This window comes from Phoenix dactylifera, chromosome 5 (assembly GCF_009389715.1).
Source record: "Phoenix dactylifera cultivar Barhee BC4 chromosome 5, palm_55x_up_171113_PBpolish2nd_filt_p, whole genome shotgun sequence".
NCBI lineage: Eukaryota > Viridiplantae > Streptophyta > Magnoliopsida > Arecales > Arecaceae > Phoenix > Phoenix dactylifera.
This window is the reverse complement of record NC_052396.1, coordinates 2,091,037-2,103,584: the sequence shown is the minus strand read 5'-3', so window position 1 is coordinate 2,103,584 and position 12,548 is coordinate 2,091,037. Positions and strand designations below refer to the sequence as shown.

The window sequence follows — 12,548 nt, the reverse complement described above, 5'->3', positions numbered from 1 at the left end:
TATATATATATATATATATATATATATATATATATATATGGTAATTACTGCTAAGAAACTCAATTATAAACTAGGAAACAAACACGTACTAGTATCACTTTAAGCTAAGTGGTAAACATTGGAAGAAAATACATGATATAGAATCTGAAAAAATTTAAGGTGGCGATTAATTTTTATAGTGATTGCTATGGTAGCGGATTTTGTGCATATAGATCATATTATATGAAAAGGCATAAGGAGGTTGGTACCACTAGGAGGAACGTGCAACAATTTTATTTTTGGCATATGTCATGGTATGTAATTTGATCTTTTCATATGAAATATCTACATTATATTGATTTATTGAATATCATATGTTGACATCGAAGCTTCTCTATAAATAAATAAATAAAAAAAAGACAGCCACCTATTAATGGATATGGAATAGAGGATTATCTACGGCCTATGGTTAATTATAAGATTTTTTATATTTAGTTTTGTCTTGTTATAATTTTTTATATTCTCAATTATATAGCAATAGATATATATAGACCCAAAATTCTAATAAGAGCCCGCATAGAAATAAAATATCTAAGTTCTCATAAAAATTATAGTCCTAAAGTTCAAATAAAATTAATTTTTTTATAACATAAAATTTTCTAATACATATATTTCGTTTTGAATACTTTTTAGCAACAAAACAAATTGAATTTTGAGCCACCAAGGAAGCTTTCCGATCCAAAGTGTAACACAATAACTAGATAGGGCTGTTCCTCCTGTTCCCGTTCCCATTTCACTTCCGAATCAGGGAATGGCACGATACAAGAGCCCGAGTCGAGGTACATTGTATCATCGGTGGTTGGTTGTGAAACGTGAAACGAATTTTGGTAAGTAAGTCGCATGGTTCGGTGACAGTGGAAGGGGGTTGTTGGGAGGGAAAGGAAGGAAAGGCAAAAGCCGACGGCCCGACCCGACGTGGTCAACGCGGCCGACCCTACTTGTTTGGACCGGCCTTGGCCTTGGGATGCTGAACCGGAGTTCGCAGATTAGAGCGATTAAGTTTGCTCATGCCCCCTGATCCAACAAGCCTTCATTGGAGCAGCTGTGCCTGTTATCGGTGGTTTTAATAGGAAATAAAGCGAAAGGGGATGGCATTAAAAAGAAGATATAGACTCAACAAATGCCTAAAGAGATTCAAATAATTCAAGTGGAAACAGAAGCATAATTCATTGCATGAGCGTCACTATAACGGGAAGAAATCTTCGGTTCTCCGGTCCGAGTTAAAGGCAAGCCGGGAGACCCAACCGATTCATCTTCTCGGTCCGGGGTAGGTGGGGTAGGTGGGCTTCTTGGGGTGATGTATATATATGTTTAGCCATCGGCCTGTCTGATCCACTGATCTCTCTCGCGCGACCGTCCCCAAGCTTTCTTCTCCAGGCCAACAGCGGTACAAGGAGAGGGAGGGAGAGGAGAAGCGATGGCGTCGTCGCTGGTTTCGAAACCCTTTCTCAAAGGCCATAGAGCCGACGGCGTCCCCGGCCTCGGGTTCCGACCTTCTGATATCCGCGGGCTGTCCGTCCAGATCGCGATCCAACGCCGGAGCTGCCCTCCTCGAAGGCTAGGTCTGCCCGGAGATCCCCTATATTCCTTCCTTTCACTTTTCTGGTTTCATCACGATCTATACCGAATATTCTTGATTTTTTTATCCATTTTCTGATGATGATGACGTATATCGTTGCCGTTTTCATGTACTCTATGAAGCTCATAGATTTTTTTTTTTAAATAAATCTTGAGAAAAAAAAGAAAAGAATGAAAAAAGGATCACGGGTAAACATGATAAAACTAAATATCAGTTCGGAATTACTGGAGGATTATGTATCAACCCGATTAAGGTGATCACATAAATGGATTACATAAGTACATGACACAAGGATGACATGTAAGGCTTCAAGATCGAAGATACAAAAAAAAAAATAATGATATCATCGATGGAAATAGAAGAAAAGGAATTAAAAAGAATAGCTAACTTGATTATTTCTGGAAGGAAGTGCTTGAAAAGCAAGAGGTTTTTGATGCTGGAGTCGGTCCTATCCACTTGTTTAATATAAGGATACTCCAAGACGAGGATCAGATACTCATGAGAATGACCCAAGGATGCAAATTAATATCAGTAATTACTTGCATGCTGATGTCCTTTAGTTTATCGTGTTCTTTTTTCTGCATTTGTGCAGGAAATTTCTGCTATCGCTTCTCAGCTGGTATTGTCTAGCGAATCTGCTCTCTCTAGTCATTTTATTAGATTGCTCAGCTGTATGTATCTTCTGCTAGGCTGGCTTTCTCGATACTTGCAAGCTCGATAATTCGTTGTTTCCTGTTTTTTTTCCTCCAAAGTTAAACAAGATCACACTCCTGGACTATATGATTAGAAATCTTTGATTCTTCATCCAAACTCAATGATCTAGTTTAAATTATGTTTCCTTTGAGCGATATCCATGCTTTTTCACTAGTCTGAGGATTTTAGTTCTAGACCATAATTTTGATGACATGCCTTCTCTTTGGAGGAACATTGCAGATTGTGTTGTCTACACGATTTTCTGCACCAGCTCCTTTTCCTTCCACTCCGTCCTATCTGTTAAACTGTAGTTCTAACAACGCTCATATAGCTCAATGACTTTTCTGAGTTTTTTTTTTCCTATTTATTTTTATCTAAGTCATCATATATTTCATACGGTATGCTAAGATATCATATATCACTTGTTTTATGAGTATCAAATATTCTTATCTAATATAACTTTTCCGTCAAGCTTTTTGGGTTCTCCCATTAATTTGGCAGTTGTTTTGTCATGTTCATGCTACAAAGTGAACTACGTCTAGCCATGAAAAGATTGATAATATCTATGCAATAGTTCAGAAGTCATATTCAAAGTTTAATGATCACCAAGTTTCATATAAGTACATCCATGTCTAGGTAATGTTTTCATGCTTTCCCTTCGTGTCAGTGTTTCATCAAAAATTATGAGACTTTCTATCAGTTGTGTTGTTTTTGCCTCCAAGATAGGCATTTTATGCCTCATATGCTTGTTTACTATGATCATCTGCTGTTTTCTGTAGGCACAGTCCTGAATGTTCAAAATATAACGTATGGACATGTTTTGAAAGTGCAGAGGTGCAGGCAATTGGAAATGTATTTGGAAACTACTTTAAAGTGGCAACTTTTGGAGAATCCCATGGAGGTGGTGTTGGATGTATCATCAGTGGATGCCCGCCAAGAATTCCTCTTTCTGAAGCTGATATGCAAGCGGAACTCGATAGAAGGTTCCATGCACTTTCCAAGCAGACTCCAAACTTGCATTTTTCACTATTCATTCTCAACTGGCATACTGTTTTCTAAACCTCTTGTTTGTTTTTATCTTATATAATGGCAAAAGTTTTGCGGTGTGCTTCATTTTTTAGCCTCACTTAGATGATGTTTGTACTCAGGAGGCCAGGTCAAAGCAGAATAACTACACCAAGGAAGGAGACTGATACATGTCAAATTCTTTCAGGAATCTCTGAAGGTGAAATAACTTTTTCCTCCTTTCTCGGCAGTACTCATGTTTAGGCACCATTACGCAAAGTCAGGCCTTCCGTGAGCATGCTCTGGCATTGATGCACTTTGCATTTTTGCAGGAATGACTACTGGAACTCCAATAAATGTTTTTGTACCAAATACAGATCAGAGAGGACATGTAAGCACACAACAGAAATGGGCGTAGCTCTTTGATATTATGTTTATATTGTTTTCTTTTTTCTACTTCTAATTGTTCAACCCATGGATTCTTGCAGGATTACAGTGAAATGTCAATGGCATATAGGCCTTCTCATGCGGATGCAACATACGATTTTAAATATGGTTTAAGATCAGTGCAGGTATTCTATTTTCCTTTCAGATGTTACCTACCTTATTATGAGAAGACTGCTGCTACCTTTCCGAAAATTGTCTGTGGAAAGGGCACAAACCCAATTTTTTGTGTGATTATCGGGAGCTCAGGTTTAAATGTGGGGCCAAAATGTCTTTTTCTTTTTTAAGCAGTGTTTTAGAACAACATGGTATACAGCCTTTCAGCAACCTTTGTGGGGACATATACCATTTTCCTTATGAGAAATACTCAAATCCAGTCTCTAGATTATAGTTTTGCATCAGACACTTTAGAGGGTATTCATTGACACTCCAGGGATGCTTGGTTGAGAATAATTTTTCAAATGCCTATGAGTTATGATATTCTGAAATGGAACTGCAGGGAGGTGGCAGATCATCAGCAAGAGAAACCATTGGGAGAGTTGCAGCTGGAGCTATTGCAAAAAAGATTCTGAAAATGAAATCAGGAACCGAGGTATGTTTGTGCATCAAATTATTTTAATTAACTTTTGAAGCAAAATTTGCTGTCTCGGTGCCGGACCTTATACCGGTATCAACCTATTACTATGTCCGTACGTTCAGTACGGAGGCTGGTTCGGTGTACCGACACCCGATATGCCTCTCATACCGTGTACTGATTCGGTATCAATACGGTAGAGTATGGTCGGCACACACCGTTGTCGACTGGTACGGCAAACCATGATCTGAAGTATGTGGTTCCATTTCTCTCTCAGCAATGGGGAATAATTGCATGTCCTCCAGATATAGTTGGCAAGCTCTGCTGCACCTTCAATATCCCTGTGGCGATGTCTGCCCTAGGATCTTATGAACATACAATGGATTTAGATTCAATATCTATGCCTGAAATTTTTCTGATGCTATACTTGATGTGTGCTTGTATGTTACTAATGTCTAATGGAATAAACATAAGTACCGTTTTCATTTCCCTGTTAAACTGTCTTTGTTCTCAGCTATTCTCTCACATGGACAGAAAATAAGGAAAGAAAGATCTTATCTCGTGGATGCTCTTCGATTTGTGCATAAAATGTGCAATGGATTTAGATTCAATATCTATGCCTGGAATTTTTGTGATGCTATACTTGACATGTGCTTGCATGTTACTAATGTCTAATGGAATAAACATAAGTACAGTTTTCTTTTCCTTGTTAAACTGTCTTTGTTCTCAGCTATTCTCTCGCATGGACAGAAAATAAGGAAAGAAAGATCTTATCTCGTGGATGCTCTTCGATTTGTGCATAAAATGTGTTTGTCACTATTATGGACTTGTGCATCACTTACACTAAAACAACTGATTTCGAGTTATAAATACTATATGCTTTTCATGCTGAGCTGCATAGATTTTTTTGTTAAAATCTCTTTTTGTTGATTCCAGATTCTGGCATATGTTTCTCAAGTGCATAAAGTTGTACTTCCAGAAGGGGTGGTTGATAATGACACTGTGACCTTAGAACAGGTTTGTAGTTTCTTGATCCCTTTAAGCGTTACATGACTTCTTTGTGCTGTATTAAATAAGTTCTCTGTGTGAGATTTGACCAGATAGAGAGCAATATAGTTAGGTGTCCGGATCCAGAATATGCTCAGAAGATGATTGATGCCATTGATGCTATACGAGTGAAAGGGGACTCTGTTGGTGGCGTTGTGACATGCATTGCAAGAAATGTTCCACGTGTAAGTATTTCACCTTGTTTTAACAGTCTAACCTCAAATCTTATAGCCCTTCCCAATCGATATGTCATTTATTCCACATTTATGCCATAGCACTTGGATCAGTAAGAATATCCGTTTTTTCTGCCAATCTTGTTCTCTTCTTTTTTCCGATCATTTTTTAGATGTATCGAAAATGTTGTATAACTTCCTTTCGGATTAGTTAAATAACTGCCATCCCCATGTTGTATCAGGGGCTAGGTGCTCCAGTCTTTGATAAACTTGAAGCTGATTTGGCAAAAGCTGCACTGTCTCTGCCTGCTACCAAAGGATTTGAGTTTGGCAGTGGATTTGCAGGTTGGTGAACATAAACTGGTAGCATTGTTAAATTTTATCTAAGGTTGTTGGCTCAACCCACGTTCCGAATGTCTGGTTTTTATGATCCAATTTGAAGTGGCCAGTTTGATCCTTTGTGGAAACAAAGATAACATACAGTCCTGTTTACTTCAGTAATGGCGTCATAGGGTACATATACCAATCTATGCAGGTACTTTTTTGACTGGAAGTGAGCATAATGATGAATTCTATATGGATGAGAATGGAAACATGCGCACAAGAACAAATCGATCAGGCGGTATACAGGTTTTTTCCTTTGCCATTTATTCCCATATTTGCTCTTGGGTACTGCAAGTTTATGAATTCATGGATTTAAGATGCATGTATACAGGGAGGGATAACCAATGGAGAAACCATCTACATGAGAATAGCTTTTAAACCAACCTCTACAATTGGGGTAAGCCAGTTCTCTCCATATATAAATGTCATTATTGGCACAGTTTCTCCCCTAATTTGTGGAAGGTTTTACAATAATAAGTGCTTCCTTGTGTTCCTTCAATTATATTATGATAAAAATAAGTGGAATTCTCCAGATTCAGCAGAAAACCTGACCACTTCATTTCCCTACAAAACATTGACTTGTTTATCTGATCACTCGGGGCCCTCGAAGTAATGAAATAATATTCAAACACATGCTTGTAGTTGTAGTCCCATGTAACTACTTTACTATAGAGAAGATTTTCTTTTTTTGTTTTCCATATCAACTGTTGCTTCATTGACAGAATTTCATACTGTGTTTGATTGTCAATATGTAATTGATGTCTGCAGAAGAAACAGAATACAGTGACCAGAGATGGACAGGAAACCGAGCTTATAGCAAGGGGTCGGCATGATCCCTGTGTGGTCCCTAGAGGTATTATTTCATTCCACATTTTTTTCAGAAGAAGGAAACAATTCTTAATGATCTTTCTCAAATTGTGCTTGTCCTCTTTGATTGTTCCATTGGGATTTGTTTCGTATGTGGCAGCTGTTCCAATGGTGGAAGCAATGGTAGCTTTGGTGCTCTTGGATCAACTGATGGCACACCTAGCTCAATGTGAGATGTTTCCAGTGAACCCAGCCCTCCAGCAGCCACTTAGTCCAGCCCTCAATGGAAAATCGTTGACATCAAAACTTGCACAGTAATTTATTTCCATTGAGAACAATTTTCTTTCCATGTTTTCATTCTTTACAACAGAGGTAATGGGACTCTTGATGCGGCAATGAGTTGGATGATCGATCTCTGTTCATTGTATTACTGCATGCATTATAAATATAAATGAAAAATGAGTATGAAGATCCCTTTGTAATGCTCTTTACAAAGAATTCATTGATTAAGATACTAGTAGCATCCTATGACTTGCAACAAAAGATCCTGTCTTGTAATTTTTGTGAAAGCTCGAAGCAAAAAGTGGATAATGTATAGTTCTTCATATTTCTTAAGTTGTATGATTGAGAGAAGTTACATGCTGTGGGGACACATGGAGACATACTCATCAAATCTTTTAATCATGGCAAGAAGCAAGAAGACATGGTTTCAAGCTGATTAGAATTTTTCATTCATTATTGTATTCTTTCATTTTTTTTAAAACCAAGGGTAGGGTTTTAGAGAGTGCGGTTAAAGTTCTTCATTAGAGGATGAGTTTTTTTCGAATGAGGAGGTACTGATGCAAATCAATATTCCTATTAGAATTAGGGTTTTTTCCGGTTCTCCTGATTATCCTTCCAGGGGCGTACTCAGAATTATTCTTTGTCCCTTTGGAACGTGGGAGTACTCATGCTGATGCTAACTTGAAATCCTACAAATTAATTTGAGCTTTAGCCTGTTTGATGAGGGTCAAAAGTCGACCAAAAGTCTCAAAAAGGAATTAGTATTGGGTTTGTAGCAAAAGTTATCCGTACGAATTTAACGTGTTTTCTCCTGATGGTTTGCATGAAATGGATGCCAATTAGGATGTGGATCGGAATATGATCCATAATGCCGACGTATACTGATGGCATGAGGCTAGTTTTCAAGAAGAAATCCCTAACGTTCCTCGAGTTCGCCCAATGAATTTGTTCAAACATGAAAACAACGTCTCTCTGTCCCAACGAGCAAAAAGCTAAAAACTTGGACAAGAAAGAAGGGGAATAACGAAAAGAGAAACCACTGTAATTTTTTCGGCAACCTGACCGTATTAACTTTCTGAATGCGCGAGTGTATCTGCAGACTGCAGGACTGGGCAGAGAGATGATCCACTTCGATGGAAAATGATGGTATCAGCACATGGACAATGACAAATTATATTTGATTCCAAGCGATTAGAAATAAATAAAAAAAAAAAAAAGGTGGTTTTTATCTAAATGTTAGTGATGCGGAATTTACACCCGGTCACCAGTAGAGCCCACACACCAGCCGAGCAGCAGAAGAGAGAGTGTCCTCCAGAAGGTATTGTCCGCTTTGGGTCCGATTCGGAGGTCGAGCGTACCCGGAGCCCTCCTCACGGCGCCTCACGATTTTGCCCCACAAAAGGCGCCTCCTCAGGGAAGGGTGATTGAGCCCCCCATTATATGGCACAGACCTTCCCGCTACACGGCCGATGTGGGACTAAATTCGGGGAACCCCCCGTAACACAGCCCCCCCAGCGGGGAGGTCCTGTGCCCGGGTCGGCTCCTTGCTGGATAGGCGGAGGGCCGAGGCTCTCCTTCTAGCGCCATCTGATGCGGGATTTACACCCCGTCACCAGCAGAGCCCACACACCAGCCGAGCAGCAGAAGAGAGAGTGTCCCCCAGAAGGTATTGTCCGCTTTGGATCCGATTTGGGGGTCGAGCGTACCCGGAGCCCTCCTCACGGCGCCTCACGGTTTTGCCCCACAAAAGGCGCCTCCTTAGGAAAGGGTGATTGAGCCCCCCATTATATGGCACAGACCTTCCCGCTACATGGCCGATGTGGGACTAAATTCGGGGAACCCCCGTAACAGTTAGCATCTATGATTACAAATAACAAACAATTTCTAGCAACATCAAAGATTTATTTTATTAAGAAAAACGAACAGGTCGAAGACTAATGTTTCACCATATGCTGCCAAGAAGATCAGTATGAGATCGAAATCCCTTGAGTCGGTTTCAGTGCGACAATTTTTTCTGGACAAATTTCTTTCAATTCGCATGTCTCTTTGCTTGCTTGAAAGAAGAGAACAAGGAGGACAAAGATTGCTAAGAATAATACAATCCATCCGGCGGGCAGCTTTCACTGATGCGTATGGAGGAGCCCAAAAGGGCTTTGCTGCAAAATATACATAGTGAGGTATTAAAAAGAAAAAGTTATCTTCCTACCTGATGATCTTTTTTAAGGTCGCAACTGCAAAGCCGACTGAAATAATTTTCATGTAGCCGAGACAACTTGAGTAACGGCAAGAGACAATTGGCTTTCTCCGGGACATCATATCATCATTGAAATATTTCACATTTTTTCCCCCGTGCCCCCCAATTAATCCCAAGGAGAGAAATGCTACAGTGCTGCTATGCGAAGAAACAGCAGGATGGAGCAAACGGGAGGTAGGAAAAGAAAAGAAAAGAAAAGAAGAGCTGATTAGCGCCTGCTCAACAGCTCATTTGTCTTAGGTAGGCTCGGGAGCCGCTTGCTTGAAGGCAGCTGTCCGGCAGCTCCTCCTCCGGCGGTGCTCAAGCATGAGCTCGCCTGCAAATCGATCCAGCTTCTCCATATTGGTGTGCTCACCGATCCTCTTTCTCCCAAACGGCACCGACTCCACATTCTTCTGCCTCAGCATCTCCTCCGCTGCCCCCAGCAAAGCCTTCACGTTCCCTGGGCCTGGGTCCGAGTCCGCATCCACTCCCCGGCTGCTCCCCATGCTCCTGCAACTAGCCTGCGCCTGTGCTCACAAACAAACAAACAAACAACCGTACCTCGTCATCGGTTGATGCATGCCCTCCCTCAAAATATCTCAAATTAATCGCATTAAAGCAGTCCTTTTCGCATGAAATAATTAAGATCAAGATTGATCGAAGCAGCACCACAAGAGCATAACGCCAAGCCTAGCTCTTAAATAAATATATACAAAAAAAAGGTCACCTCCTCAAACCACCTGTCTCCAGACTCCACCACCGCCGTGCAAATGTTCCTCAAGTCTCTCTCCTCCCCGCTCCAACATGCATGCACCGGGATGTGGGAACCTGCCTCCAAACTTCTCAAGCGGTTCCCACCGAACTGGCCTTTCTACATTACGGCTTTTCGATATCACAATAATCGGACGTACTTGAGTGCAAGCTTCTAAACCCGCGTCGACGCAAGCTCATCCCGTGACGCATGACGGAATCGGAGGAAATTAGCTAAAATTGGATATCGGGAACAGGAAGATGATTTGACGTGTACTAAAAGCTCTCAAGTTTTCGGAGAAAAGAAGATATAGAGAATTAAATCGTACCCAGACAAGCTACTCATCAGAGAGCACAGCGCAGGGTGGCGAAAGAAGGAAACGAAGCAGAAGGTAATTGGGAGCCCCGTTCAACAGAAGGGAAACCGGCCATTAGAATCCAAGCGCCCTCCCTTCCCCTGCTGTTCACCGACAGCAGGTACAGAGAGTCCATAGTTTTTTTTCGTAAGGAGGAGAGAAACCACGTTTTACCCAAAAGAAGCATTGGTTCGTTATTCTGAACCTCTGAGGCGGGGGCAAAAAAAAAAAACGGAGCGCATCCCCCCGTCACAGACAAACGGGCGCAACTTAGCATGAGGCGAGAGCCACTGAAGGCGTACCTGGATACGGACGTAGTTGGAGCTCCGGCACTGCCCGAAGGCGAGGGCGACGGCGTGATCGACGAGGTCGGCGGCGCCGTCGGAGGCGATGCGCGCGATGGGACGAGCCCACTCCCGGGAGCTCCACCGACGTAGTCGCGGATGCTCCTCCTCCGGCACGACAGCGGCGCCGCCGGCCCCGCACCCGAGGGAGAGCACCAGTAGGTCTTCCACTCCGCGGACGAAGGGGAACTCCTTCTTGTTGTGGAGGACGTGGGTGATGGCCGCCGCCGCCGGGTTGCTCATCACCAAGCCGCCGTCCACGCCCATGCACGCCGTCCGCCGGTCCACCGACTGCATATCCGCCGGCGCGAACCTTCCCGGTTCCGCCCACGTCGCCCGGCATACCTCCCACAGCCGGAAGTCGTAGCTCTCGCTCTCGAGGGCGTCGGCGCGGGAGAAGACCAGCGGGGCCGAGCTCCGCAGGTCGTAGCACGGGATCAGCACCGGCTTGACCGTGTCCCGCAGCGTCAGCCCCTCCCCGATCGCCTCCTTGATCGCCTTCTCCACCGCCGCCGTCGCCTTCGCCAAGGACCCTCCTCCACCCCCTTCTTGAAATACGCGCCGGAGGAACCCGCTGGAGGAGGAGGAGGAGGACGATGACGACGAGAACGGCCCGGGCTTGCGGAAGAAGCGCTTGCCCTGGTCGGCGAGGAACCGCCAGGTATCGTCGGCGCGGAAGTGCGGGCGAGACCCGTCGCGGGTGGCGACGAGCATCGCGGCGAAGAACCCGCCGACGCCGGTGCCGGCGACGATGTCGAAGTAGTCGGAGATGCGGGCGTCGGCGTCGCCGGACTTGGCCTGGAGCGCTTGCTCTAGATAGGATAGCGCCTTTCCCGGGAGGATGCCCCGCATGCCGCCGCCCCCGCCGCCGTCGATGCAGAGGATGCAGATCTTGCCCCTCTGGTTCTTGATCGCCGTGGCCGCGGCATCGGGGAGGGCTTGGGGACCCAGAGCTTGTGGTCGTCGTAGCCGAAGAGGAACTTGCTCTCGAGAATGGAGAATATCTCGTAGGTCAGCTTGTCCGTGTCGATGCTCGGTTCTTCCTCCCCTTCCTTCTTCCCCTGGTGCATCTCCTCCGCCGCCGCCATCATCCCCTCCCTCAAACGAGGTGCTGCAATGCGGGATGGGTTCGTGTTGGGATCGGGTCGTTTCAATTTGACCAAGGCTTAATTTCCTATAATCGCAACGCTCCGCCCCGATAATCCATCCGCCTTTCTCTTTACAAGCTTAGCAGACAGATTACGTGTACGCATGTTGGGGAGGAGGCATTATTCTTGTTCTTTCTAAATCTAAATGGGGAGAGAAAACGCAACATGGTAACTGCCACAACGGCCAAACTCCCCTCTCTCTCTCTCTCTCCTCCCCTTTTTGGTTTTCTAGCTCCTGGGTCTCTTTTCTTTTCGTTGATTCTGGGAACCGAGAGATCTCTAATAGTCGCAGCCAGCCGTGGAGAGAGAGAGAGATGATACGGCTATGCTGCGACTGGAGCTTTATTTTTTTACAGAGCACGCGAGGAAAGAAGTGTGGTGGGTGGCAAGAAAGGAAAAAAAAAAAGCGGAGAGGAGAGGAGAAGAGAGCGAGAGAAAGGACAGAGACCAGGGGGAGAACCGTGATTAAAAAGGTTGTTTCTTTCGTACTGGGATCCACCACTTCGTTTAGGCTTAATTTCCAAGAGTCCTATTTTATTACCGTGGACGACCATGGTAATGAAATTAATAACTGCGGTGTGCTTTAGGTGGGTAAAAGGGCCCGGATTGCGTCCCCCGCGCCGGCGAAGTGCAAGTTTACGTTTGCTGGGCACTTGGGAGTTTAGATTTCTAAGTCATGTTTGCTTG

At 43.7% G+C, this 12,548-nt stretch overlaps 1 protein-coding gene and 1 pseudogene across 1 annotated transcript; one reads left to right on the top strand and one right to left on the bottom strand.

Moving 5' to 3' along the window:
• Positions 1-1,362: 1,362 nt before the first annotated feature.
• Positions 1,363-7,314, top strand: LOC103703974 (chorismate synthase 2, chloroplastic-like). Its single transcript, XM_008787072.4, has 13 exons — positions 1,363-1,601; positions 3,144-3,294; positions 3,460-3,536; positions 3,649-3,707; positions 3,805-3,888; positions 4,260-4,352; positions 5,271-5,351; positions 5,435-5,566; positions 5,797-5,899; positions 6,090-6,184; positions 6,270-6,335; positions 6,707-6,791; positions 6,906-7,314. Exons 1-13 carry the CDS (start codon positions 1,457-1,459, stop codon positions 7,061-7,063), a joined length of 1,329 nt encoding a protein of 442 aa, XP_008785294.1. The 5' UTR covers positions 1,363-1,456; the 3' UTR covers positions 7,064-7,314.
• A 1,809-nt stretch (positions 7,315-9,123) lies between these two features.
• On the bottom strand, positions 9,124-12,242 carry LOC103704010 (annotated as a pseudogene).
• Positions 12,243-12,548: the final 306 nt, after the last annotated feature.